Source organism: Gallus gallus, chromosome 2 (genome assembly GCF_016699485.2).
Source record: "Gallus gallus isolate bGalGal1 chromosome 2, bGalGal1.mat.broiler.GRCg7b, whole genome shotgun sequence".
NCBI classification, from domain to species: Eukaryota; Metazoa; Chordata; class Aves; order Galliformes; family Phasianidae; genus Gallus; species Gallus gallus.
In genome coordinates this window covers 113,385,841-113,413,448 of record NC_052533.1, presented here as the reverse complement: position 1 = coordinate 113,413,448, position 27,608 = coordinate 113,385,841, and the positions used below count along the sequence as shown (strand labels likewise).

Sequence of the window (27,608 nt, the reverse complement as noted above, 5' to 3'; positions counted from 1 at the left end):
AGGCCATATTATTTTGCTAGTATTACTACAACCTGCCACAAGATTTTCTGCTTTATTATGTTGCTTTCTGTCCTAGCTTTTTTATTCTGCTTGCAGACCTGAAAGTCAATCTTGGTAAGTGACTGTTAATCACTCAGAAGGACCTGCACTTATCTTCTCTCTAGGGAGGGCTGGTACTGGCTGATGCTGATATACAACCACCCAGAAGTATCTGCACACTTGAAAAGCTTCAGCAGCAGTAGGTGACACATGGCCACATTTCAGCAAGAGGAGACACTGGGTTGGAGTGGAGTCAGAGAACTAGCGGCATGCACAAGATATTGGTCAGCCAGGTGCTGAGGGATGCCTGTGAGAGGTCATGGTCATTGGACACCACTTCCTGAGGAGGAGGCACCCAGACTTTCTGACAACTAGGGCAAACCAGCAGTTTCCAGAGGAAAATGCAGTGATGCACATGAAGATGATGCACTGTACATAAGTAGAAAAATGACTTGCAAATGAAAAAGATAACAATGACAATCAGTCCATAAGAAATATGAAGCTCAGACACGCCCTCATCCTACAAGAATGGCTATTTACTCCTTAAGACAGTTAAGGCTTCCAGCACTTCATTTTAACAGTCCTCTTTTCTGATACAATCATGTTAGTATAACTACAGAACAGGACGTAAAACATGTGGCTGAATGACCCACTGCCAGCTGATAATTATTTATAGTTTATACTATTAGGAAATTGTGCAGGCAACCAATTGCCTAAAATTTACTTATGTAGAATACTTTTCCATAACAAAGTCTCAAAAATCATAGTTTATTCCTGTAAGATTCATGAATCTTATGGGGATGCTTATTCAGGAAATATTTATTTGTAATTATTTGCCTCTGTTAATATACTCTCAGTTTTAAGAGACTTAACCAAGCTAATCACACAATCACATATTAATAATGAGGGGAAAGAAAGAAACAGACAATTTTATTCTTTAGCTGAGTATCATTGTCCTCTCTCTTTGTGATGTGCCTCTTAATGAAATACCATGAGGGATTTTTACCATGTCTGCATTCCTTTGATATCTTGTACTTGTCTGGTCTCAAAATCTTTGGCATTGTATTGAGTATCTGCTCAGCTGAAACCATGCCAATGACAGAAGGGTATTTTTTTACTGCTTCCTTAGATTGATGCTTTCTTTGAAGGCTCCCTGCTCATTTAAATCTTTGTCTGGTACTTAAAAAGCAGCAGTACTTGCCCATGTGACAGGCATCGGTGTTCTGTCTGCTTGGTCTCATGTGCCTCGCTTTGGCTTGTTGTAAATCGTAATTTACAGACAAGATGCTACTAAAGCCTGAGTGAATGGATGTTCTGAGAAACACAAAATGCTAATTACTAAATGATGGCCAGATGCAATGTGTTCCTGCTTGTTTGGGATTGTTACTTCTAAAATAAATTTTTTTCTTAGTGCTGATGATAGCTTTTTATTTTTGCCACTAAATTATCCTGAATAAATTCTGGGAAATTTCTGAATGCCTTTGAGACAAAACATCTTGTGTTTGTGTGACAGTAGCCTAATGTCAGTTAAAGAAATTGGTGATACCTGTTAAACAGACTACTTATTTTCAGACATATCACTGGATAAAATCTAAGCACAGCTTTCAAGCAATTGTTTTCCAAATAAAAGACGAGAGGAAACAGTGGGAATGACAATTTCATGGTACTGTGTAGTGTGGTACATACAAGGAGTCTGACCTTTGCTGTACGGAGTACTCTTTTTCCTGGACTGCCTTGTTTTACTCATCTTCAAATGATGATGTTTCCATTTGCTAAACATCAGCATTATGCTAGATGGACAAGTACAAACAGAATTACTCAGCCAATACATTTATATCAAAGAGTTTGATCTAGGAAATGCTCAGCACTTTTGAAGACCGTCACCATTTCTTTCAGGATCAGAGAGACAAAAGTTACCAAAGACACTATAAAGGAAAAAGAAGTAGTTATGAAGACTTCATAATTTGCCCTAGATTTTACAGTACAAATTAACTGAGTAGAAACTAGCAATTTTTTTGAGTCTTTACATCCCCTTTTTTTTTCCCAAAAAAGAGTAAATAGCAATTAGTCCTAATATGTGCAGGCATGTAGTAATTCAGTGTCAATTACTCTCTACATATATGAGTAGAACAACAAAGTTAAAAGAATTGGGGTATTCCAAAATTGGTGCTTAATTAGTAATGCTCTTTCACTTATATTCAGACACACTGGTTGCAGATAACCCAGAAATGTCAAGCAAGATTATGCATGAATGATTGTATAGGTACTGATATAGAAAGATGTTTAACAATAATAGTGAGGGATGGAGCAGAGTGTATACAAGAAATAGAACATCTGTGCTTTCATAAAGGATGTGAATGTGCTACTTAGAACTAGCTCTGAAAAGAATGCCTAACATTAGAAGAGAAGGATTTCTCTTTTTTTTTTATTTTTGGTAACTTGCTTTCTTCATACTTGGCTTCTTAACTCTTCTCTATGGGTTCTTGCTTACTTTGCCTCTCCACATGTCATCAGCAAGAGCATGAGATTAAAGATGATGCATTTTGGCCACTCCTGGAGGAGGTGCTTTAAGTGAAATATTTACTGGCCTTTGCAGCTCACCTATGGGAGCAGTGCAAGACAGCACTGAGGCTGGAAACTGCTCTGCATTAACAGAACTGCCAGAGAACAGATCTGACACATTTAAAAGACACTACTGAAAGAGAACTCTACCAAATATCTGTGCAGCCAGAGAACAAAATTATTTAACATGAGAACATTCCTCTTCATCTTTTTCCCTGCAGACTTCAAACTCCCATTCCACAGCAGGGATCTCCTCAGTAACAATATAAGATTTCGCTTTTTAAATTGGTAGGGTGGAGCTTTTTCTCTTGGTCTCTTTCTCAGAAAAGGTTGGATAGTAGAACTAAGTTAGTTTCAGTCATTCTCATACTATGGACAATTTTAGGCAGAATGCTTTATGTGTGGTAGAATTACCCACTAGCGGAAGTGTTTTATCAAGCTAGGCAACCATGAGGGCTGTATCTACATCAGCAAGCAGTGCAGACCACCACGTACTGAACAGCAAAACAGATGGACCTGAGAACCTTACAAGTTCTTCTGTTTTGGTTTGGTTTTAACTTTTGAACTCGCCCTGGTCTGACCCCATAAGATGAATGCCTGCTTGGGGCTCTCATGCCTGAGGTGTCCTACAGCAGCTTATCTTCCAGTTCTGTTTCATGCAGAAGATCTTTGCTTGATGTGAAGCACAGCACTGCAAGTTTTATCCAGCTCTCATCAGAAAGATAACACAAATATAAGTGCATGTGAGCTGTACTAAGGATAACATTGCAAGAACTCTAGCAAGGGTATCAACAAAAGTTAGCCTGCCTCCCATGGGCTCCGTACACCTTAAACTTACATTTGCTTGCATAAGGACTCCCTTCACATCTGTGAAGCTCAGAAACAGTTTCTGCTTTCAACAGAATTCAATTCACGGTTCAGCAGAATTGTGAGTTAATGATGCTTGCCTATGCTCACTGCTCAGTGTGGAATATACACGTGAGCATGACTGCTCGCTAACAGAGAAATGTCAAAATAGGAACATCCAGGACTTAATTCTCATTTTAGAAGAACTGATAAAATAATAATAAAAAAAAAAAGTCCTAAAGTGGATAAGTAAGAGAAAAGTGGGAACTGAGCAAAGCTTTTGCTCTACAGAGTCGATTGCAGTTTATTCTGACTGAAAGTGAATGATAGAAGATATAGAGGAGGAAAGTATAGAAATTACTCTCAGCTGAAAGATATTAATAATAAATTCAGATGGAATGAATATGAATATTAGACTTGACTTGTTCGTGTGATGCTATCAGAAATGAAATTAGATACTCATTTTAGGGAAGGGGTAGCTTTGCAGACTGTAAGATTCATTGAGGTGGCAGTAGCATTCTTAAAGCCACTGTATCTGCAAAAACCCAGTCAATAAAATCTAATATGTTTCTTCCTTTTTGTTTCCATTCCTTTCTATTGGGATTATTGCTTAGTATGAACTATGTATTTAAACATTACTAATTCACGCAGCCCAGCTGATACTGCCTCAGGCCAAAGTGCAAAGCAGCTCCTACCTTATATCCTCTCCAACTCCAACGTATGCTGTCTGCAGTAGCTTTGAGAGTTAGGCAGTTATAGGCAAATTCCTCTTGAATGATACCCCAAAATATTGTCTGTGAGTATTAATCTAGAGAGTATGCATGTGTAATGTAGAGCCGTAATGTCAAATGCCAAAGTGGTAACCAAAACATTAAGTTTTACTTTGAACTAACATGGTGCCCATTTTAAGATCCCTACATGTGGGAAGAAAGAGTAAACCTTCTGCAGTTTACCCATAAATATTTATAGGATTATTCAATCCGTTGTATAGCGAATAACCAAATGAATTCTGATGTAAACCAGCTCAGCTTCTCTGTTTATATAGTGTATCTGACAGAGTGTAATTAGAAAACACTTTTTTTTTTTTTTTTAATTTCTTCTCCAGCTCCTTGAAGCACCTACACTTTGATCTTGGCAAAATAGAACTGGAATTGTTTAGGGACCTGGCATCTTACAGATTAGAAGTACATGCATTCTTAAAAAAAAAAAAACAAATTATACACTATGCAGTTTATATTCACACAAACATATTTTGTAAGAACAAATGAATATATTATATACTTCATCCCATATTTTTGATCCTGGTAGGAAATTCTACCACTGAGTAGAGCAAGTCCAGAAGAAGAACGTAATTCTACAGAATTAAGAAAGGAATACTGTTTTTGTTAATTTTATTTTTTTTATTTTTTTAACTAAAAAGGAACCAGGCATAGGATGTGAATTTTTACTTAGTCTATTTGTGACTGGGGTAACTGTCAAGGTCTACTATTTCTGAAAAGCATAAACATTCAGATTCAGCCGTCTTTTTGTATATACTCTAGTTGTTCACCAATATTCAGTTCCTTTTCTGTTAAAAGTTCTTTTTTCTGTATATCAGAAAATCATAATCTGAGCCATAGACTGAAACGCTGATTTCAGCAGCAAATTGGAAACAGAAAACTAAGAGATGAAAGGAGTGGGAAAGTCAGTCTATACTGTGCAGATGTACTTTCATTCTCAAGAGCCTCTGTTTCCTCAAATGAAAGGAATTCTGTCTCAAAAAAGGGTTTAATTCACCATGGAAATGTGCAAAACTTATTCAAGGCAAAGTCTTTACATATGCTATAGGCACAGATGATGTTCCATGTAAAGCATCACTTTTATCTTTATTGTTTTGAATATGTTGGATCGTAAGAATGGATTCACTCCAACTGCCACTTCAAAGCTGCACAGATAATCCCACATCCCTCTTGCTTTGTTTGCATTTTTAATTTTCCTCCAGTAAAAACAGAATCAAAGACATTTATTCTCTGAAAAATGTCTGTACAACCTCCCTCAGAAGTCCAGCTTGTCTGCAGCAGAGTAAGTTACAAAGTTCTTAACTCATTTGAGGATATTTTTCTTTACTTCACGTTTTACTTATTTTACGTGATAGAGCACTTCAATTTCTCGCTGGACGGAAGTCACCAGTCTACACCATACTCAAAAATTCTTCTTCTGTACATCATGGAGCCCCTAATCGGTGCAGCAGGTGCTGGTGATGAAACAGGAGAAGCAAGGTGAATCAAATTGTTTCTGATGCACGTGACAGTCACTGAACCTGCAGTGCAGGTGTCAATAAAAGCTAGGTAGATTTCAAACCAAAGAACATTTTTGCCCTTTCTGGCCCCTGAGCCTTAAAGGCTTGAGTGCAGGCATCCTATCCCCAGGTTCTTTGTCATCCAGCTGCGGTCTCCATGGGCCAGTGTGGTGGCTTGCTCAAAGGAGAGAAACAACCGCAACTGTAAAATTCTTTCATTTATCTGTGACGAGTACCCAGGTGACAGCAGACAGCGAGCAGAGTAGGTCTGGTGTCTCTTAATCTAACAGCTCAGGCCATTCTCTTTGAACTGATCTCTGTCGATGCTCCAGAAGGGATCCCAAAATATACAGTCCTCATCTTTACATCTACCACTGAAAGTTTTGTGTCCCAGGAAAAGGATGGGAATATTGACACGAAAGAGAAACAGTTGGTTCAGAAGGGGATACTGATCAAGAATTTTTCAACGTCATACTTGTTCAAATAACTCCAAGCACAATGATAAATGCAAGTTAAGGAGCTTTAAGTGAGTAAAGTCTTTTTCTAGAAGACATTATTTCTTCAGATAGTTTGATAATGGAGTGGCTGGTAGTTTGAAATAAATGTAATCATACTGTTATCCCTGTGGTCCTTCATGAAATCTGGCAGCCTATATAGCAAATCTGGGGATGCATCTGTAGCCTTAGATGTTCTTCATTTTGCACGGGAAGGGGATTTTCAGAGGACACTGACAAAGGTATTGAAGTAAATTACATCAGTTTGTTTTTTAAATATATAATTATTTGTAGCAAACTAATCTTCCATATTCAAAATTTTTAGTGTTTCTTTCTAAAATAAGCTAGGTGAAATAGTCTGGTCTAGCTGATATTACTAGCAAAGCCTAAGTCAGAGTCCTTTCAGACAAAAGAACATAAAAATACAGTTTATCTTTCTAGTAGGAATGATTTCATGTGAGGCTGCTTCTGGGAAAACCCTAGCATGGCATGGCTTCCTATCATTTATTCCCAGTTACATGCACCATAACAAAATACACAGAAAATTGATTTAGCTTCAGTGACATTGGCAATGAGGTAACAGATGCTCTCATACATAGTCCATCCAGATATCCAAGGTAAAGAAAATAAAAAAGTAATGCTGAGAAGTAAAGGAAACATGAGGCTTGTTCAGTCGTGTTCTAGACTCAAAACAGTTGTTTCTCTATAAACTTATTTAGGGAAGGCATCTTCATGCAATATGGTTGGTATGTCATGGTATTTCACCATGAAAAAATGGTGAAATTAGTGGCTCATTATTGTTTGCCTGAGTAAAAAAAAATCAGTATTGAGGTAGTGGGATCAAATTTGTAAGAAAAGCCTACAGGTGATAGAGAGGGTACTTCAAATACCTACTATGTGCAATTTCACTCTTGAAAACTCACTCTAGAAATCAGTGTTTTACTTGAATGAAGACTCCATCTACCCTGATATAAGTGTTCACAATGTAGCTGTAATTTTCTACGTTGATTTTTGTATTTAAAACTTTTTTATTTTGTATAAAATCATGTGTATTAATATCAGGTGCATTTTAAGATAACCAAAGGATAAAAATAAACTAACTACAAGTAAAGAAGGAAATGATAGTGTTCTTTTAAGCGGCTGTTTTTTACACAGTGATTTTTAATTCAGTGATCATCAATTAAACTACGTAGCAGGAATTTACATGGAAGTTAAAAGAAAAGTAAGCTAGAATGCTTCTGCATTACTAGAAATGATTTCTTGAAAAATCTTTATGTGTGTCATAAGTTCAGACAGAGGATTAGCACCACACAGTTGCTGGCTCACTCCCCCTTCGTTCCCAGTGGGATGGGGAAAAAGTGAAAAATAAAAAACAAAGTAGAACTCACAAATTGAGATAGAACTACTTACTAAGATAAAGAAAAGGAAAACAGTTATGGATATATATATATGGATATAATATATATAAAGTTATGTAACAAGTGATGTACAAGCAATTGCTCACCACTCATTGACCAGCTAGCTCACTGAGCAATAGAAGAGAGCATGATGAAGTCCCAACCCCTTCAAAACTCCTTCCACTTGATGGCATGTATACCTTTGGCCAGTTTAAGTTAGCTGTCCTAACTCTGTTCCTTTAACCCTTTGCTGTGAATGGCCTTGGCTCACAACAACACTGTTTAGCAGCAACTATAAACATCAGTGTGGTATCAATATTGTTTTTCTCCTAGAACCAAAACATAACATCATACCAGACACTCTGAAAAAAACAATTCCATCCCAGCTGAAACTAAGATGGTCTTTCACAACACATTTATTAAATTATCATTTTGATTCAGACTAATATCAAAATTGTGGAAAAACACCATTATTCATAATTTCTGTTTTTTCCATGTGGCAATTGTTTCAGCTGAAGCTTTCTGCATATTCTCCAAGGGCAAGAAGAAATGAATTTGCTTTTCAGGCTTCTACTTTAAGGTGATTTTGTTCTCTCAGAATTGTTACTGACATGTGAAGAAAACTTACAAGCTGAAAGTAATTCACATCAGTCTCCCTTTCAAGACCACTAGCAATCTTACCTGTTCAAATCATAATCAAACCACAACAAAGAAATTATTCAAGCATCAGTTTCACTCTGTCTCTGCCTATTATGAACCTTCAGAGAACACAAAAATCCTTATACAAACCTATTCCTAGCCATAACCTAAAATACCATCCTTCTCACTTCTGTTTGTCCATTTTCATTCCATGACCTGAAACTCATTTCTTTTGCTTTATAAAAGCGCAATAAAATAGCTTTTTCTCTTAGACAAGCCTGACAATCACTGGAAAAAAAAAAAATAAATAAATAGAAGTTAAAAAAAAAAGAAGACAAATTCATCATGCACCTCTACCTTCACTACTACCGTGATATAGTAAGGCATCACTTCTTAGGCACTCATAAACCTGTCCTTAACTGTACCCATGTTGTATTGCCATTGTTATCTAGATACAACAATCTACTACCAATGTGAATGACTCTGGTGGGTTATAACCCCTCCGTCCTTCACTTCCTTCCTCTTGTGAATCACAGTGTTGCAGCACCATCTTCTCTGAAGGGCACCGAAGGAGCAAAAGAACAAGTCTCGCGGCACCACTAAGTTTTACAACAGTTTCTGCAGTACTAGAGCATGAACAAAGAACAGATATACAGATATATTATGGAATCTCCCTAAATCAAAACACATTTTTCCAGAACACCTTGTCTTTCTGTGAGTAGTTCCGAGTGGAGCACATATGCACATTGACCTTTTTCCTCAGTGAAAGCCAAATCATGCCCTCAAACCTCGCAGAGTCTGACACAGCTTGTTTAGTGAAATCCCAGCTCTGCGTTCCCACATTTCCTTAGGACAGTGTTAGTGCAGCACTTAGACAGTGTTGCAAATCATCTGGGACTGTAGTCAAGAGGGAAAAATAGAAATATTTCTGCAGTCAGGTCACGTTCAGATGGCAAATTTTGATGTCAGAGCTTGGCTGCAAATTCAGTACATGATTAAAAGAAAAATGTCCCATTGGTGAACAGCTCACACAGATATGATTTTTAATCAGTGAATATTTTTCCCAATATAAGAAAGACCAGTCACATGGTTAGCAACGTTGTAAGCAGAAGGAATCATTCTAATGACTACTAGTGAGCACAAATCTATTGTTAGTATCAGCAAGACTGCAGTGCGAGGCTTGCTGCTGGTGTGCCTGCCTTCTTTATAGCAAACATGTACACTTGGGCTAAGAAATCAGTCCACCTTGGTAAAATATCTACTCATTATTTAAAAGTGTGTTTGCATCTAAAAATCAATTAGAAAAAGCAAAACCTATTCAGCCATGTGAGCACTTCATCTAGAGAAGGAGCTCATTTCCTTGAGTGACTTATCAGCTTTACAAATGGAGTGGACGTGATACAGCATGCTGCTGGGGGACACAGCAGGGCTGTCTGTATTGTACTGCAGTTCAGCAGAAGGGTACTAATACAGTTCCATCTTCCAGAGAAGCCACCATGCCCTGATTGCCACAGAGGTTCCTGAAAGTTTGGTGGTATCTGGAGAGGTATGAAGAGGAACATCTTTGGAGCGCTGTGCTACTGCTTAAGCAGGAATTTCCAGGATCTTTGGTATCTCAGTAGCCCATCAAACAGCTAACAGAACATATAATCAATAGAGCATTCCTAAAGTCCAAAGAAAATATTGCTTGATATTTATCTAATTGAAGAATGTTGGATTTCTTCATTCCCTGAAAAACAACAAAATTGCTAATCTTTTTTCCAGCACAGATAGTTCTTTCTCTTGTAACTCCCAAATCCCCAGTGTAACATGATTTCAGCATCCTGATTGATGTCTTTACCTCTTCCACTACCTCTGTGTGTCTGCTGGGATGCTGTGTTGTATTGGAACCAGCAGCTACTGGGCTTACTGTTCACTGGGCCACTGCAACTCCCAGTTCAGTGTCAGTTCATGTTAATTTGAAAAACCCTGGAGATAGATCTGAATAAAAATATCTGACAGAATTATCGTGACTAAGATGCAGATGTATAGTTTATTATACTGATTGTGTCATAGAGAGGTAATTTCAAGCAAAAGTTGAAGGTAAAAGAACTTGTTATTTTCCAAATCTTCCATTTCTCTCTCATGTTTCTGTGCTACTTTTATCAAAATATTCATGAAATTCTAAAACTTAAAATTAACGGTGGGCATTCATTTTACTTAAAATATTTTTTCTTGTAAATGAAAACATTTCATAATATTTTCACAATTTCATTGATTTTTTCATATAAGATGCTGGAAAAATGCCCTAGTAATTTTCATGTAAACAGAAAACAGATCTATATCAAGTCCTGCAATATGTCTAGAACAATTTAGTTCTCATATTGATTAGCTGACAAGGTGAAGACACTGCCATATTGCTAGTGCTTAAACTGCTTTCCCCTATCCCCTCACCTTTAACCAGCTCCACTTCAGGTATTGTATAATCCTTTCGCAAATCCACATCATAACAGTTAATGAATAAATGGGCATGTAAATAACTATGTTATCAGTGATTCCAGTTCCTTTTAAACGAGCTGCTAGAAAAAGCAGGATCACCCACTAAGGAAAGATCAGATGGGAAAAAGCCATAGACTTTTCTTGCTTTTGTCTCAGGCAGTTACTTTATTTATTCAGACTGGTAATTAGGCACACATACTTGCGTATTTTCCCAACCTATTCACTGTCAAGCACAATGCGGTCGAACTAAAACTAACAATAAAGGACAAAGTAATTTTCAGAACATAGGTGCAGATACAGTCACTTACTAACCTTGTTTCTCTTGAACGTATGTCTTTCAACACTGATAACTTGATATCGGCAAAGGAGAAACAGGCTCTATGCAGCCCCGATCTAATTCTATAAACACGGAAGAATTTGCACAAGGCAGAGATAGCAATAAATGTATGAGACAGCTACTACAAAGCCACAGGTTGGCATAAGCTATCTTCTCTGCAGTCTGTTCCAGAGCCTGAAAGCTCCTCTAAAACTGCCCAGGCTGAGTAAGTTCTTCTGACTTTTAATAATCAGGTTATCACTCTAAATTTACTAATGAATCTTGGAGAAAACAGTTCTTCCTGGTTATTATTATTAGGCATTTCTTTCATGCCTCCTGTCATGCCTGGAATAGCGATGAAAAACCATGAAACCACGACACCCCCTTTCGGAAAAAAGTTGAAGTTGAGCTCTGCAGACAGCACAAAGATAATTTTCCATGCCACTTGTGCAATTCTTTGTTTGCAAACTATTTGCTATTTGAAAGTTACAAGCAAACATTCAAGGAGAGATGTAATACCCTTAGGACTACTATATTTTACTCATGCACCGTTCCTGTAGCCCTTAACAGTAAATTGCCTCATGTTTTTATATCACATGCTGATGTTGACTGGCTTTCTTAATCAATCACATGTCACTTGGGGAAATGGAAAGAGAGTAAGGAACCTGGCTGAGCACTGATGTCAGCCCCTCCAGGGCTATTCTTTGGAGAACAACGTACATGATGTGTTCCCTAGCATCCTTTTCTGTCCAATTATAAAAATAACACGGCCATAACTAATGGGAAAAAGTGGACTGCTGCAGTACCTTGGAGGCACCCCATCACATACTGATATAATTAGCCCTTTTGTTACATCTAAATGAATAAGATGCAAGCCGTAGCTCTGACTGCCAGAAGGGAGGAGCAAAAGCTCCTTTACAACCTCTTTCAGAACAACTCCTGGAGCTTTTACAATGGCACGGAGAAGGCAGTTCTTAACACTGGAGATACAGGAAGAGCCATCCGAATTAATCTAAAAAGGATTGAGACTTATGGCTCAGTAGTAAAAGCTTGGTCAATGATCTGAACATCATTAAGTAACTCTGGCAATGCTTCTGCACTTACCCTCTCTATAGCTCAATACTCACAATGTTTCTCTTGATTAATTATTTACACAAGAATCATAAATTCCATTTTAATGTCTATTGTGCTAAATAAGGTTGTTAATTAAACTGCATTTTTCTCTGATGAAAAAAAGTATTTAAATTTAACAAATGTCGTAATTCATTGCAGTATTACATAATTAACATTTGGCAGATTCTATGGAGATGGGAGGGTAGAAATAATTCCCAAAGTGAGTGAATCCCATGGGGATGCTATGAGACAATGGCTGGTGACAGATATACAGAAATAATGTAATCAAATCACATTATTTTTCATTTCTCCATAAAAGTGACATTGCATGTTCTGGGCATATACATTTAGGACAACAGATAATTATGACAAAAATAAGAGAAAATGAATCCCTCAAAAATAAGAGGAACAAACTAATTTTATGGCAGGGATGATAGCATTATGAACAATCATAATAAAAATAAAAATAAAATATATTTTTAATATATAATTTCAAATATGTATAGCATATTTTAGTTTTTTTTTCTGGCATAACATACAGAGGTTGCAGTTTTTCTACCAGCACTGAACACGTTACCAAACACTCAGACATTGTATTGAAACCTGCTTTATAAGTCCATTGCTTAGAAAAAGCACAATATTTATAAGTTCAAAAATTGAAAAGTGCACTAGGGAGAGCTATTTTCATGACACATACTTATTGTCTAATCCAAATCCTGGGAGACAGTGTCCAGTTAAATGTGGTTTTATTATCTCTTGCATGCAGAATAATCATTAGATATATCCAGGCATGAAGTCCTCCACCTCCAACTGCTATAGAGGAGTGCAAGCTGCATCCACACTGCTGTACACACAGTAGATGTTTTCCCGTACCAGACCGATTGCATGCATCAGCCCAAGTAAACCATTACTGTATGAAGACCTACTTCAAGCTCTTTAATAGTTTTAGCCCCAGTGAGCTCTAGAGTAAAGAATTTTAGACTAAAACAGCCCCACTGCTTTTGATACCATCTTCACTCCACTATTTATGCAAAAAACAGACCCTTCTTGGGGGCTGGAATGAGGCCAAGTATAAATGAAATCAGTTCCTAGAATAAATTAAAAACCATCTCTCTCAATCTTTGGCTTCACATGCAAAGCTCAAAGTATTTTCAGCCTTTTTTTGTAGCTGTACATCGAGAAAGTATACATCAGATGAAATGTGTTGAAAGGTGAAACAGCACAGAAATGCAATCCTTATCCACACAAAGCCCCACCTCCATCCTCAGTTCTTCAATTGGAGAGAGGCCAGCAGAACTACTGACACAAGAGTGACATACGTAGCTTAACACGGGACAGGAGGTGCTCACACAGTACCACATGAGGATGATGGAAGAGCTTAACAAAATAGAATGCTTCTGAAGACCACTGGTTTTAGCTATCCACCAATACAGATATTAGTAAGGATTTCAATGAATGAGATCATCCCAGTATTGACTGTCTGACATTGTGTGTTGTCATAAAACATCTCTGTAATTGCTAGATGTCACGTCATCCTACTCAATCATGTCAAAAACGTTGATCACTAGCTTCTATGCCTGAGATTAAAAAAGGTAAAATATTGGTATAAACCAAAGATTTATATACTCCTTTAACTAAACAGACCCTTTAACTACTTGCCAGATCCTTCCTAGGTCTGCTTTGAGGAATGAATTGCAGCTGGAGAATTGCCCACCATGGCTACATCAATAGAAGGAAATTCCTGTATGCCTGAGAGTGTTCCTGGCACTGGCACGCAATCATCCATGCTGCCACATGGCTTGAGTTCAGCCTGTTCCAGACAACATTCTCCCAAACTGTTCCCAGCACAGTTTTAGTTGGAAAAACAATCCCAGTATTATTCCTGCTGAGTCTCTTAAAGGCACTAGTGTATTTTGGAGACTGAGACCAACAGCATAGACATGTGTTGCCCTGAGCCAGTTGGCCTCAGCACCCAGTTTCCTTGGCATGCTTCAGTGATGTGTATAGGTGCAGTCTGTCCACCTTTCTGAAGAATTGCTCACTTATCCAGTGGTCACAGAATCCAACTCCCAGTTTGGCTACTTTTGAGTAGGTTTGATTGTTCTAAGAGATGTTAGATTATAACTTCACTACATACAGTAATTCTGCAGAAAGGACGTAATTTTTCTGGCTGTATTGTCGTTGTACTGCTAGCAATTAATTTATCCCCTGTTGATTACTGCTTGGCTTTACCTTAGGCCAGTGTGTTCACTGCCTTCAGCACCACTATGGATATACTTCATTTCTCTTTATCTCACTAAATCACATCTTTGATTGACTCTGTAGTGCACTGAAAATGAGGTAACTCTCCAGGAGTGTCTTCTGTTTGGTTGTTTGGTTTGTGGTTCGATTTGGTGATCGCTCCTCATGTATAGGTCCTGTTGTCACCTAGGACCTATACTAATCGATACTGACAAGAGTACCAGATGGTCCTCTGCTAAGTAAAGCAGTGCTTTTCTTCAATATATCCTGTATTTGGTCAGCAATAACATGCCAAACAGCTTGAATGCTTTGAGTGTTTTGGTGGGTTTCGTTGTTTGCTTGTTTGTTTTTTCTTTTACATCTTTTGTTCCCATCAGTGTTCTAGATTCTAGGAGTGGCTCTACCATACAGTGAAGAGTAGTGTCATTGGACCTCAGTGGAAAGTTAAGCTCACCTTGTGCAATGCAGTGACATGAAAAGGTTATAACTTGTGTCCCCTGAAGCACTCTAGTGTCAGCTTTTCACTCTGCTAAAATTAATTTGTTTTGCTTTTACAGTACTGATGAAAATATACTCCTGCTAATTCCAGAACTACCCCATTGAATCTTGACTTGGATGTTTCTGCTTCACAGTGCAGCTGTGGACAAACTTACTGTGATATAAGCTTCAGGATCTACTATAAAACTCTCTCTAAAGGCCCCTCTCAAAACTACTACTCTGCCATGATTTTGACTGGAATATGCATTTATTCTCAAAAACTTTAGGTTTCAGTAAAGAAACCTGCATTTTAAATTTAACGGTACTGTGCTGATATTAATAACAAGATGATTTACTACGCATAAAATAAATGTAAATTTTAAACACACAATTTAAATATACTTATTTTTAATTGCATCTCACTCTCCCATATTTCCCTTGATTTTTCCCCAGTCTAAAGAAATGCTTAAACCTTCAATACTCAGTTCATTTCAATAGTCATGTAAAATAAGGAATGAGACACAAAACTACTGTTTCACTGGTAAAATATATTTTCTCTGGAAACAACTATAGAGCAAATACAGAAGAAGCAGAAGAGTGATAGAATTAAATAAATGATTATGTAGTCTATTCTTCAAACTTGAGTCTAATATAGTTACAGCTGGAGAACTCTTGGCATATAAAAATATTTTATACCAGTTTAAAAAGAAAATTAAGATTTCAATAAAAAGTCACATTTCAGAAATGGAGAACTGCAATGAATTAAATACATGGACAGGTATCCAATGTTTGCTCCTAGAGGGATTCCTTCTTACTGAGGCTCTGACTCCCTATCAAATGGAATTGCTTACTTTCCCAGTCATTTGGACAAGGGTTAGCATGATAAAATGGTTTGTTATGCCAATAAAATTTTTGTTACATTATAAAATGGTTTGTTATGCTACTTCTGCTGCATAAAAATGTTATGGAAATCAAGTGGCTTGCAAGGTTTAAAAAGGAATGTTCTACTTTTGGGACTAGATACAATGAGAAGAAAAATAAGAAGGGCTACATAGCCAGCCTTCCAGCAACTCTTCAGTACTGTAAAAGGACATTTTAACTAACAGCTGAAATTAGTATCCCAATTAGGGAAACAGTTATGCATCTGAAATGAATGGAAACCTTCTTGGGTCAACAGAAAATTAGAGGAAAATGAAGCAAGCCTGATAATCTAGGTGGTGACTTCTGTCCCGTGTGACAGTAAATTAAACAAGGCTAAAATACAACTCAGAATGGAAATTGAAGTACTAACTCCTATGCTAATCACAGTGTCTCACAGATGGGATAAGCAAGATAATAAGACTGGAGGAAAACCCTACTTTACATATTTTAACATTGTGTGTATCAGTCAAAAGCAATATCTAAACCTGGCAACTATTTAATTCCCAGTCAAGCCTCCTAAGTCCCTTTCACATTTTGAACTTGCAATGTATTGTGTACAGAATTTGTTTATGAATGTTCCAGGCAATCATTCACTACATGAGAAATGGACATCTTACGCTTTATGTAATGCTGCACAAATTATTACACCATTTTTGTATTTTTCTATATTAGCATTTCATTATGGCTCAACTTTTTGTGCGTTGTGCTCCTAAGATTTCATTCTTGAATGTCCAGCCTGCCTGGACTCTGTTGCCTTTCAGAATCACCTCTCAAAGGATTCTATGATCCTGTTCTCTGAATAGTCTGAAGCCTGCCCCCTGGAAATCCAAGCTAGCAGTTCTGCTAACTGCTATCCTTTTCTCAGTTAAAATTAAAAAACAAAAACGCTATCATTTCATGATTGCTCTGACAAGACAGCCTCCAGTCATCACATCACCCATAACAGCTTCTCTGTTTGAAGACAATAGGACAAGTGTGGCATCTTCCCTAACAGGTTGTCTCACCATCTGTCTCAGGAAGTTATCTTCCACACACTGCAGGAATCTCCAACACAGTTTATTCTTTGCTGTAGTGTATTTCCAGCAGACATCTGGAAAGTTGAAGGTCCCAATGAGACAAAGGGCTAGTGACCATGAGACTTCCAGCTGCTTATAGAACATATCATTTGCTGATCCATCCTGATTAGGTGTTCTATAGCAGATTCCCATAATAATATCCACCTTCTTGCCCTTCCCTTGACTCAATGCTTTTATCACTATTACCCAGATCCATGCAGCCAAAGCGTTCTTTACCATACAGGGCTAGCTCAACTACTCTACTTCTCTGCCTGTTCTCTACTGAAGAACCTGTAACCATCTGTCACAACACTCAGGCATGTGAGTTGTCCCATCATTTCATTTAAATGAATGAATGACTTATTCCATTCAAAATACGTAATTACCTTGAAAAATAAAATCTGAGAACAATTTCAAACTAATAAATTAGACCTGCCCTAACAATCTCTCTTTCGCTTCCCTGCACTGCCCACAGCCCACAGGTACCTAGTGGCTCCTGGTACAGCTCAACAGCTGTGTGATAGATAGCAGACTTCCTCTAATGACTTTTATTACCTGTAGTTTTGACTGGCATTGCCACTACAAAAAGTGGACTATAAAAGCAGAGCATTCTGATAACCCAGAATCTCAGGAAAGAACAGGTAACATGGTTAAATATAAATGAGTACTCACATTCCTAATATTTCTCCGACCTTTTTGAAGTGTCACATTTATATCCCACTTTGAGAGAACCTAATCTGTGTATCTTGTAAAATATATTTACATTCAGGACTGAATAAATACCATCAGCAATTGTGAACTTTGGAAAGGTTCAGCAAAGGTTCAGCAAACTAATTTTGGACAAGTCTGCTCTCCTTTTCCATACATCTGAATGAATGAGATCTGAGAACTTAAGACAGTTTTCACCTCTCCCAGCGAAGGCCAAAAAAAAGAATTATCCCAATTTGTCACCTACACAGAGCCTTAGAAAACAGAAGCAAAGAGAATAACGGTGTACATTTTAATAATGTGACTACCATTCTCTAAGTCAAACTACAATACAATTCCAAATGTGTGCTGCTATTCATCAACCACTACATTACTCTGTCAAGAAAGAGAAACACAAAAACTGAACTCTGAATGCAAAAAGATTGCTGGAATCTGAGTACAAGAGGAAACTGGGACTTACGGAGAGGAGTATTTGGATAGCGCTGTGAATGACCTCTAGGTACTGGAAATCAATTATGCAGCCCGTCACAGAGACATAGGAGTAATCATCTAGGATGCCAGGAGCAGAAGGACGCACCACCCTTCGTATGCAGCCAGGCCCATGCTCCCGCCACCAGGAGCGGTGCATTGAGATGTTAAAGGTCATGAGATCAGTTTCCTAGGAGACAGGGAGGGAAAAGCATGAAATCCTCTAATTCAGTATTATTTAAGGTGAAGAAATGGAAATAAAAAGTGGTTTCAATTATGAAAAGGAAAACAACGTAACTTACCTTCACCTTCACTCACATAATTTTAACATGAAAGTAGATCATTAAGAGGGAGAGAGGAAATTGCAAATGTTTACCATTGGAGCTCCTGTCCAGCAGAAGAACCATCATACCAAGTACAGTACAAAACACAGTGTCTATGTCTCCATGGACTTCACTGCTTAAAAAGCAGATTTACTGTCATTTAATTAAAATGTGAATCAAGAATTAATTCTTTGAACAGGAAGCAGAGAAAGTCTTACTCCATGGTTCTAGAAGCGATCTAAAATAAGCTTCCCCCATATTTACTTAAATTAATAGCCATAGAAAAATCAGGTATCATTTTAAATTTGGCCAAGCAGATTGTTCCAGCTACCAAAGATTCAAATAATAAACTCTCTGCAGTCAAGGTATCTGAGACTGGTAAGGAGCATCTCAAATCAACTTGAGGTAATCCACATTGCTTTGTGGACAATTTTACATTCGAAAGCATCTCTTTGGAGTTTGCCTTCAAAGGAGAGGACTCAGGACTGTTTATTGGCTGAAGACTTGGCTTGGGAGCAAACAAAACCATCTTGATAGAGGAGACTGGGAGATGATACCACTGTATCCTGGAAAGGCAAGATATAGCCTGGCATCTCCCTTCTTGAAGTTAACTAGAACCCATTTTAATGCCAAAACCAACTTCCACACTGGCAATTAATGTGAAATAAGTCATGTTAATACTTTAGATAATTCAGATTTAGGTTTCCCTGTTTCCCCATATCAGTAAATTTCAAGGTAGTTGTAATAATACATACAACGTTGTTTGCCATAGGCCCACAGATTTCCTTATTCTCATATGTGCCAATTTGTGAACACTGCATGTACACCAACACTGATTCACTTGTATCTCACTCTGAAAATCTGTCCTGTAAGTTTACCTGTGGCAGTCTCACACTGACAAAATGTACATTTGGTGTAAATTCTAGGTTCTACCTCTGTTAATTGCCTTTATTCTGGTCACAACTGAAAAGTAACAGGTGAATTACATCTTGCCAATCTCTGTAGCTGATAGTTAGAGGTAACAAATCAGCTAGTGTTTTTACTCTCCATAACTTCTTTACCCTTAAAATGAAGATTTGTAGGATCAATCATTCACAGTTGATGAAGCATTTGTCTTTTGACATTGTGCTCCATTCCTTGATACCAGTTTAGGACTGGGATTTTCAGCTGCATGATGAAAATGATTTACAAAATATGAAGTTGACAGATAATTCAGTGTAATGAAAATGTAATTACAAATACGGTTGTAGGAAATAGCAGAGGCTTTCTCTGTACAACAATGCCAGAGATTGCACAGCATAAGCAAGTGCTTTTAGCAATTGTCAAGTGTAGAAAATGCCATTTATCAAGCAGCATGCACACACTCATCTATTTTGGTAACTTTGTTGAGTGCAGAAGTGGATTTTCAGTGTGGGTTAGTTTGTTTCAAATGCTGCAAGTTAACATTTCTTTATTGCAACTGTGGGAATAAATTGCAAACTCTGTATGTCTAGTGTTCTCACAGCTTGCTTTGCCCTCAAGGTTTGGTGTTCCCCCCCCCCCCCCCCCCCCCCATTGCTTCTTTGTGTTTTGTTTTGGCTTTTAAGTTTTATTAGCTATGGCCTGTGCTCATGCTTGTGCTTAGCTCACGGTCAGTGGCAAAGCAAATCAGTAGACTTAAACAGGGAAACAGCTCTGCTACTACACCTTGCCAACACCTTCAAAACACAGTACTTTGGCATATAGTTGCATTTGGCAATTTTAGGTAAAATCTTCTGTTTCCGAAATACTGCTATGTTTGGTTGCTGAGAAGATCTTTAAAAAATTGTTTAAATTTATGGTCATACTTAGAGATATCTCCCAGAGTTTGCTGACCATTATCTGAGCTCATTTACTAAGGAAACAGTGAAAATGAGGCGCATCTGCAGACTCTTTCACATTTCAAAGCTGCTTGTGCTTCAGTGAGAAGAGGAAACAGCACTAATATAGCAAAAATTATTTATCTGATTAAAAAGAGATGTCATCACAGCACTTGCAGCTGCTGTTATTATCATTATTCAGAAATTATGAAATGCTCTTATGGCCCTTTTCCGTAATTACTTTTCACTGTGTGCATTATGTCTCGAGTCTTCAAACCAAGTGAAAGGAGATAATGAAGGCCCAGCAAAGACCAGTTCCAGAAATGCAAACAAAACCACCTGGTACATGAGCTTGACCTTTAACATATCACTTCACAAAATGGCAGCCATGAGCTTTTTGAGCTGATAAATGTTAAGCTGCCAATCAATAAATGAAAATAAATCACACTTATTTCATTTTTTTTTTGGAGATTTTTAATCTGTAAAGCGAGTTGAGTAAGCAAGGCTTTGAAAAAGTAGCCTGTATCTTTATTCTTCTCTACAGAAGCATATAAAATTGAAAGACTCTACAATTGATTGTAAATGTTTGAAATATCAGCATATTTCTAAGACTGCTTCAGTATCTGGGAATTCAGTATTTGGAAGCTTCGGATGGTGGAAAAGCTGCTGCTCAAGTGGATTATTCTCAGTCGTATGTTTAATAAAAGTTAAGAATTCTTAAGAAAGTACAAGCAAATTCTTGAATTCTTTTTCAGTGGATAATGTGCTGCTTTCCAATGTTAGAGGCAATCACGAAGCAAATACCTATAACATGCTTATATTATATCCTTTGCTAAAGTTTAAGCTGTTTATTTCTCGTAAGTTTGATAGTGATATGTTTGATTTCTGATAATGTTAAATAGTCAGAGGCTCTGCACAAGAGTCATGCTGTCTTGATGAATCAATTGGGATTCATTTAATAATTGAAATTTGAATCGTGGAATGAGAATTGCTGTCTTCTGAGCTACGGATACATGACATACCTTAACCTTGATTCCTTACATCAGCAGGTAAACCAAACTGCCTCACTTAGTAAACCTGTGAGATGCCATAAGCTAAGAGCGGTTTCAACGTAGATAATAGGACTTACAGAAGCAATATTAAGAAGGGAATCACTATTCTCCCACACCTCCCTTTTCAGTCAGCAGTGAAAAAATACTCCAGTATGTGGTGAAAACCTTTAACTTGCATACAGGACCAGCACAATAATCAAACTTCTGCTCATGTAGAGTCTCACTTAACTGCTTAAGGCTTTTTAAGCTTTTAAACTATGTATAGGATTTGTGTTGGCTGTCAACCCAAGGATTAATTTTAATCATTACTGGAAATCACTGGTAGAGCAGGTGCTTTCTTGTAGGTGAGATTAATCCCTTTAAGTCCCAATAACTTTTTTTTTTTTTAAGTGTTTGGAGATAATGTCTAATTTCATTTTATCTACTTAAACTCTACATTTGATTTTGAGTAGAGATTTGCTATACTTGGATACTGAATCTAGATAAATCTTAATAACAGATGGCATGGCTTAGTTTAAAAGTAATAATTAGAATATTTATTTTGTATTTACCTTATGTACAGTGCTTACAAGAAACAAAAAATGAGAATTTAAGGTTATTTAATAAAAATCACCAGACGCAAAGTAAGAAAATACACTCCATTCCATTTCCTAGGACAAAAAAAAAAAAAAGTTATGCTGACTGGCTACCCAGTTTCTGCTTTTATGGACATGGAAAACAGATTTACATCAAAATCTGATCAATAGCTAATAAAAGGCAATGCACAGTGCTAGGAGAAGAACAGCACATTTTCTTGCAAGTCTCTGCTTCCAGTTAAGTTTGTAGTTAAGATGCAGCGATGTTGGCATGGACAATGGACACACACATTCCATAGTAACTAATTTCAAGGAGACATGAATCCCCATAAGATGCAAATGATGTCTTCCAGTATTAACAAGAACTGCTCAAACTGTAGAAGAATTCTGGTTAATAGCTGATGCTCATTCTCTAAAGATGCCCTACTGGCAGCATAACAATAATTTCCTAACTTTTCTTTTTTTCCCCTCTCTTCCTGAAACCACTGTTTCTGGTCATGGCCTGCTCTATGTGTGATCAGTTATGCTCCACCTTTCCTCGCTATGCTGAACAGATTGGTTTTGAAGACCTGGGCAGACAACTCTGAAGAAGTCCCTTGCTAAATAGGGAACTTTCCATCACTAGATTCCACATTTTCTTGATTGGGATTTTGAATGTAACAGTAACAAGAACATGTGAAAGAAGGCTTGAAAAAGTCTTTGTACACAAAATGTGTAAACAGGATCCAATTATGGATCATAAAAATTTTCTGTCTAAAAAATTCATAAAAGTATGAACATTTGAAAAAACAAACAGTTTATATGTAAAGCAATTTTCAGTCTCAGCAAAACCATTTTGACTTCCTATTACATTTATCTTTGCTGTTTTCAAACAAAAGTGCTCAGATCCCTAGGGAATTCTGCATAGTTTTAAATATAAAAAAAAAATTATAATTTGCCACCAACATACCTTCCCTCATAAACAAACTGCTATAAAACTATTTTCCACACTGTTTTACAATACATTATTTTTGATACTTAAAGCAGAAGGATTCAGCCTGAGCACCATTCCAGTCTCTAAGCATTCTACAAACACACTACTTGATCAAGAAAGTACATATCTACTAAGAAGACTCTTGAAATGTTAATGGAGACTGGATTTCTACTCTTAAAATAGAGTAAGATGGCTTTTTTGGTGCTAAAACTGCTTGGTTTTACATAGTTTCCCATCATTCACATTGTGGATGTCCTGATGCAAGAAACTGTGCAAAACCAATCCTTACACGAGGTGGTACTTCTAAGGTTCTAGGAAATATATGCAAATAGCAGATACAATCCGTGCCAAAAGCCCACGTAATTCAATATGTGGAACAGAAGCAATCTAGCCTCAAACCAAAGCAGGATTCATTTTCATTATTATCCAAATAATTTTATTTTGCATGCAGTGGTTGTGAAAAAATAGCATGGGGATAAAGGCATGATTTAGAATGAAATGTTGCAATAACAGCACAGTTAATTTTAATATTTTCCTTTATTTCTTGTTGGCTCTTCATTCTCCCTGTCCATTCTGAGCCGAGGTATACAACAACTTCCCTGCTAGAGGACAAGGTGAATTCTTTGCAGGAAGTAAGCACATAACACAGTGAGTCCTAAATTTAAGGGAATGTATGAGAGTCCAAAGACATTAAAACACACATAAAAAGACTTCTGAAAGCTCTCTTGAATGTTAAGATTTCCAACAAGAAAAATAACTTCCTTTTCTGATACTAACAAGAATGTTCCTCCCTGCATCCAGGAGCACTTTTAAAGATTAATAGACCAGTTTAGGTAACTGCTGTTCTGTTCTCTGCTTTGCTTGCTTGAAGCAATGCAATTGCTCATGATACTGCCAGCTCCTGTTGTTTTATGGCAAGTCTGGTTACATTCAGCGTTTTTGTCAATGCCTCCATTCTCAGAGACATGAGATTACAATAAGGATTTCAGTTTGTTATAAGAGAGCGAGCTGAAGAATAGAAACTACAGAAATCACAAGCCCTACTGCTAGGCACTTACAGTCTGTGCTGTAAGTGGTATTACTTGATGCTTTTTTTAAAGCTTAGCTTTTGGGAGCTGGCTGTGAAGCATCTGGAACACCAGTTCAGATCATGGTTATTTAGGGCGCTATGTCACCAATTGTGCAAGATAGTCACCTAGAGATCTTGGATGCTCATGAATCCGTCAGGGCATAGAAGATGATCAACTATTTTTTTAACTGCCCAATTAAAGAGTTAAAAATTCACATGCACCCTAGAAAGTTGGGTACTCCTTATGATTTCTAATTTTATTGATCAACACACCACACGGTTTATTGGTACTTCTGTTAGGAAATTTGAATACATGACTAGATCTTGAATGTTAAGAAAGGACAGGACATCTATAAAAAATAAAAATTGAATTTTAAAATTTGTAGTTATTCTTACAATTCTGAGCAGTTGAAAACACTGCTAGCATCTGTACAGGAGTGGATTCTACCTTAGAGAAACCCAATTTTTATTTTTGAATGTGTGCAAAAGACAACCAGAAGGGCCTACTGATTCATTCCATCTTTTGAATGTACTCCTATATAGCTTATCGAATAGAACTGTCTGCCACTAATAGATTGCCAAGAAGCAAGTATCTGTGCTGCTCAAACCCTCCTGATGGTTCAGAATATAAAATAAGAGAAGAAGCAGTGAGCAGCAGAAGTGTATTGAACTACCAGGGGACAGCTTTCATCTTATTTTTATTTAAGTGAAGCACAAGATGAAACATTTTTCTGCTCTTGAAAGCACACATCCTGATGGCACTTTTTAAAAAATATATATTTTTCATGCCTGTGATATTAAGTCACCATATTTTTAAGTCTTCCATTTTTTTGTGGTGCAGTTTCCTAATGATCTTGGCTTTAGCAGAGCAATGCTTTAACCACAGGCCTTGCTTATATTCTGCTGGATCAATGAATGCCTCTTAAGTGAGTATATTACTCATATTAAAAAAAATAATAAAATAAAAAAAATCAAGAGAGTCCCTTTAGAAAACTTAAGTTTAGATGATGAAATTTAAAATCCTCCCTCTCCTGGAAGAGGAAGTGAAGCAGTGACAGTAGAAAGATTTTATTCTAGGAGAGCTCAGTTAATACAATATATTTAATTTCAAATTGCCTGTAAGCACTGATCCATATACTAGGTCCCTTAAAACATTTTATGTATATAATTATACTTTCTATTTTATATATATATATACACACACACTAAGCGTGCATTTGCATAAACAGATAAAAGAAGTATACATATATTTATTACTACCTGCACAAGTTAATGACTCAGCAGTGTTTTCCTGAGAACACCTGTCAACTGTGGTCAAAGCAGACAGCATTTACAATCTCTTTTAGCAATGCATTGTACCCTGGCTGTAATCAAATGAATCTAATCTGCTACGTAACCCACCTCCAAATCTCAGTAACCCTCATTCACACAAAACAGAATTCTCATTTGTCCTCTCCAATTACTTTCCAATTTTCAGAAGATTATCTCAGGAACAAGGATCCCTTTCTCCATGACATGTTTTCTCTGTAGCCAGTTTACACTCATAATCAAACTTCCAAGTTTTTTTCCATGAGATTAATTACCAAGATCTAAGGATATCCGGTATCTTCTGGATACTCTCATGCGTTACACCAAAGGAAATCAGGGAAGTGCTGTGCCTACTCGTTTTTTCACAGGGAAGAAGTTTCTCACAAAAGTTCTAATCAATTGCATTTAATATGATGCCCCAAAGTATATTTTTAATCCAAGAGGAAAAGACACAATGCTCTGTTATGAACTTCAAGTCTAAGCAAATTACTTAATGGTCCTGTAAGAAGATATTATATGAATTGGGTCACTTTAATGGATGAATTAAAACAGAGAAGCCTAATGACCCATTCATTCTTTAACATCACTGATTTGTCTGCAATCTATCATTTAATTTTTAATATAGGCTGCCTCAATAAATAAAAGTAAAATGAGACTACTGTAAAGATGTAAGAGAATATCAATGTTTGAAACAATAGTTACATTTCACTGCCAATTTTGAATTTGAAGAAAAATAAGCTACTTCCACAGAGATTGAGAGAGCTGTAAATGACAGAAAGACATAGGTTTAAAAAAAAAAACAAGTATTATCAATACTTCTTTATATACTTACTGAAATAACTAAATCAAGAATACTACATAAAGGGCTGCCCAATATATATACAAATATTTTTCAGTTTTTCTAAAAACTGCCTTAACATTGAAGTCATTTCTGCAAGGTGCTGAGTATCTACAAGTTCTAATACACTTCAGAGATCATTAATCTTCACTAAAAACAATAATTATTGCTATCGGTAGTATATTCATTGTATTTTTAAAGCCACTTAAAAAGCACTAATGTGAAGATGTCAATGTGATTCCAGTTGCAGCTGAATGTCTGAGCAGTCTACAAACCCACTGAGCTGATTCAAAAAGCCTGCATGCAAGTTACTTAATTTTAACAAGCATCCCATTGACCCTAGAGAGCTACATATATTTGCTAGATTAGTGCCAGAAAGGAAGAAGGAATCAGAAAGATTCAGAAAGAGGAGGAAGGAAAAAAAAAAAGAGCAAATGATTATATTCCTACTAGTCTAATTGCACATTTTGGTGATAGTACAGAATTTCTTAGTACCTGCTATACAGAATTCTGCAGCTCAGTTACCCATAGACAGGATACTGCCGGTACAACTCAAAGTCCACTCAAGAATTTGTTTTGTGTGTGGTCTTTACAGGTTCTTTCAAGAAAATGAGAATGCCTGCTTACTTGCACCTAATAAGTTCATTGATACACGTGGACCAAGTACCACTTCGAGTGTAAATATACTGAATTCTGACAGAGACCAACCAAACTTCTGGAAATCCTGAACAAATGAACAGAACTCTAGCAGACAAATGATGCAGAATTGGAGATATCAATCACTTATTCATTATTACTCTATTTTTGTTATTTAGACCATTTTGTCTACTTTGATCTGTACAGGAAACAGATGCAAAAGTTAGTGAATAACATCTGGAGATGCATTTGTCTACTGAAATCAACATATGTTCCTGTATTGATTCCACCAGAGTTAAAGTTACACTCCAACTGCAATACTTTTGATTCTCTCTCTGCTTCGACTTCCATGTTCTATGTGGAAACTTGTCCTGTCCTCTAGACCCTCCTCGAACTCAACTCAGGCATTATGCTGGATTGCTACTACTATCACAGTTATCTTTAATCCTTCAAAACTTATGAAGGATCAGATGGTTTACTAAATACAAGAATAAATGAAAACAATAATCTACTGCAATTCACAGTATTTAAAAATATTTTTCTCTGAAAAAAAAACCAAAACTTATTTTTCACTACTGTAAAATATGTGGAAGAAAATACAGTCACAGGAATTGCTCATTCAGAAGGTAGCACGAGACTGTACCACCATGGAACTGTACCCCCTTTTATACAATGTGCATACTCATATTTTAAAAATCTTATACATTATATAAACAATAAGATATTATTAGAGTGCTAGAGAAACATAATTTAAAACTAATGTTGTGCTCCAGGGGGAGAAATATTCTCTAGAAGATCTCTATTGTTTACCACCAAGGCTTTGACTTCCAGATAAAATGGGCAATGGAATGCATTGGCGCACCTTCATTAAAGCCAATGTAGCAACAAACATTTAGATTACTAAAGAATTCAGCCTTGGAGATACTGTCGTCAAGGGAGAAGAGATATTAGACATTAGATTCTA

The 27,608-nt window shown here is 36.9% G+C and overlaps 1 protein-coding gene across 3 annotated transcripts in view; it reads right to left on the bottom strand.

Moving 5' to 3' along the window:
• The window catches only part of NKAIN3 (Na+/K+ transporting ATPase interacting 3), a 381,587-nt gene that overhangs the window by 58,228 nt on the left and 295,751 nt on the right, over window positions 1-27,608 (bottom strand). For all 3 annotated transcript variants that reach the window (XM_046937713.1, XM_015282718.4, XM_025147985.3), the window contains one exon: window positions 18,025-18,222. In XM_046937713.1, the coding sequence (XP_046793669.1) occupies window positions 18,025-18,222 (198 nt within the window). The remainder of the gene's footprint in view (window positions 1-18,024; window positions 18,223-27,608) is intronic.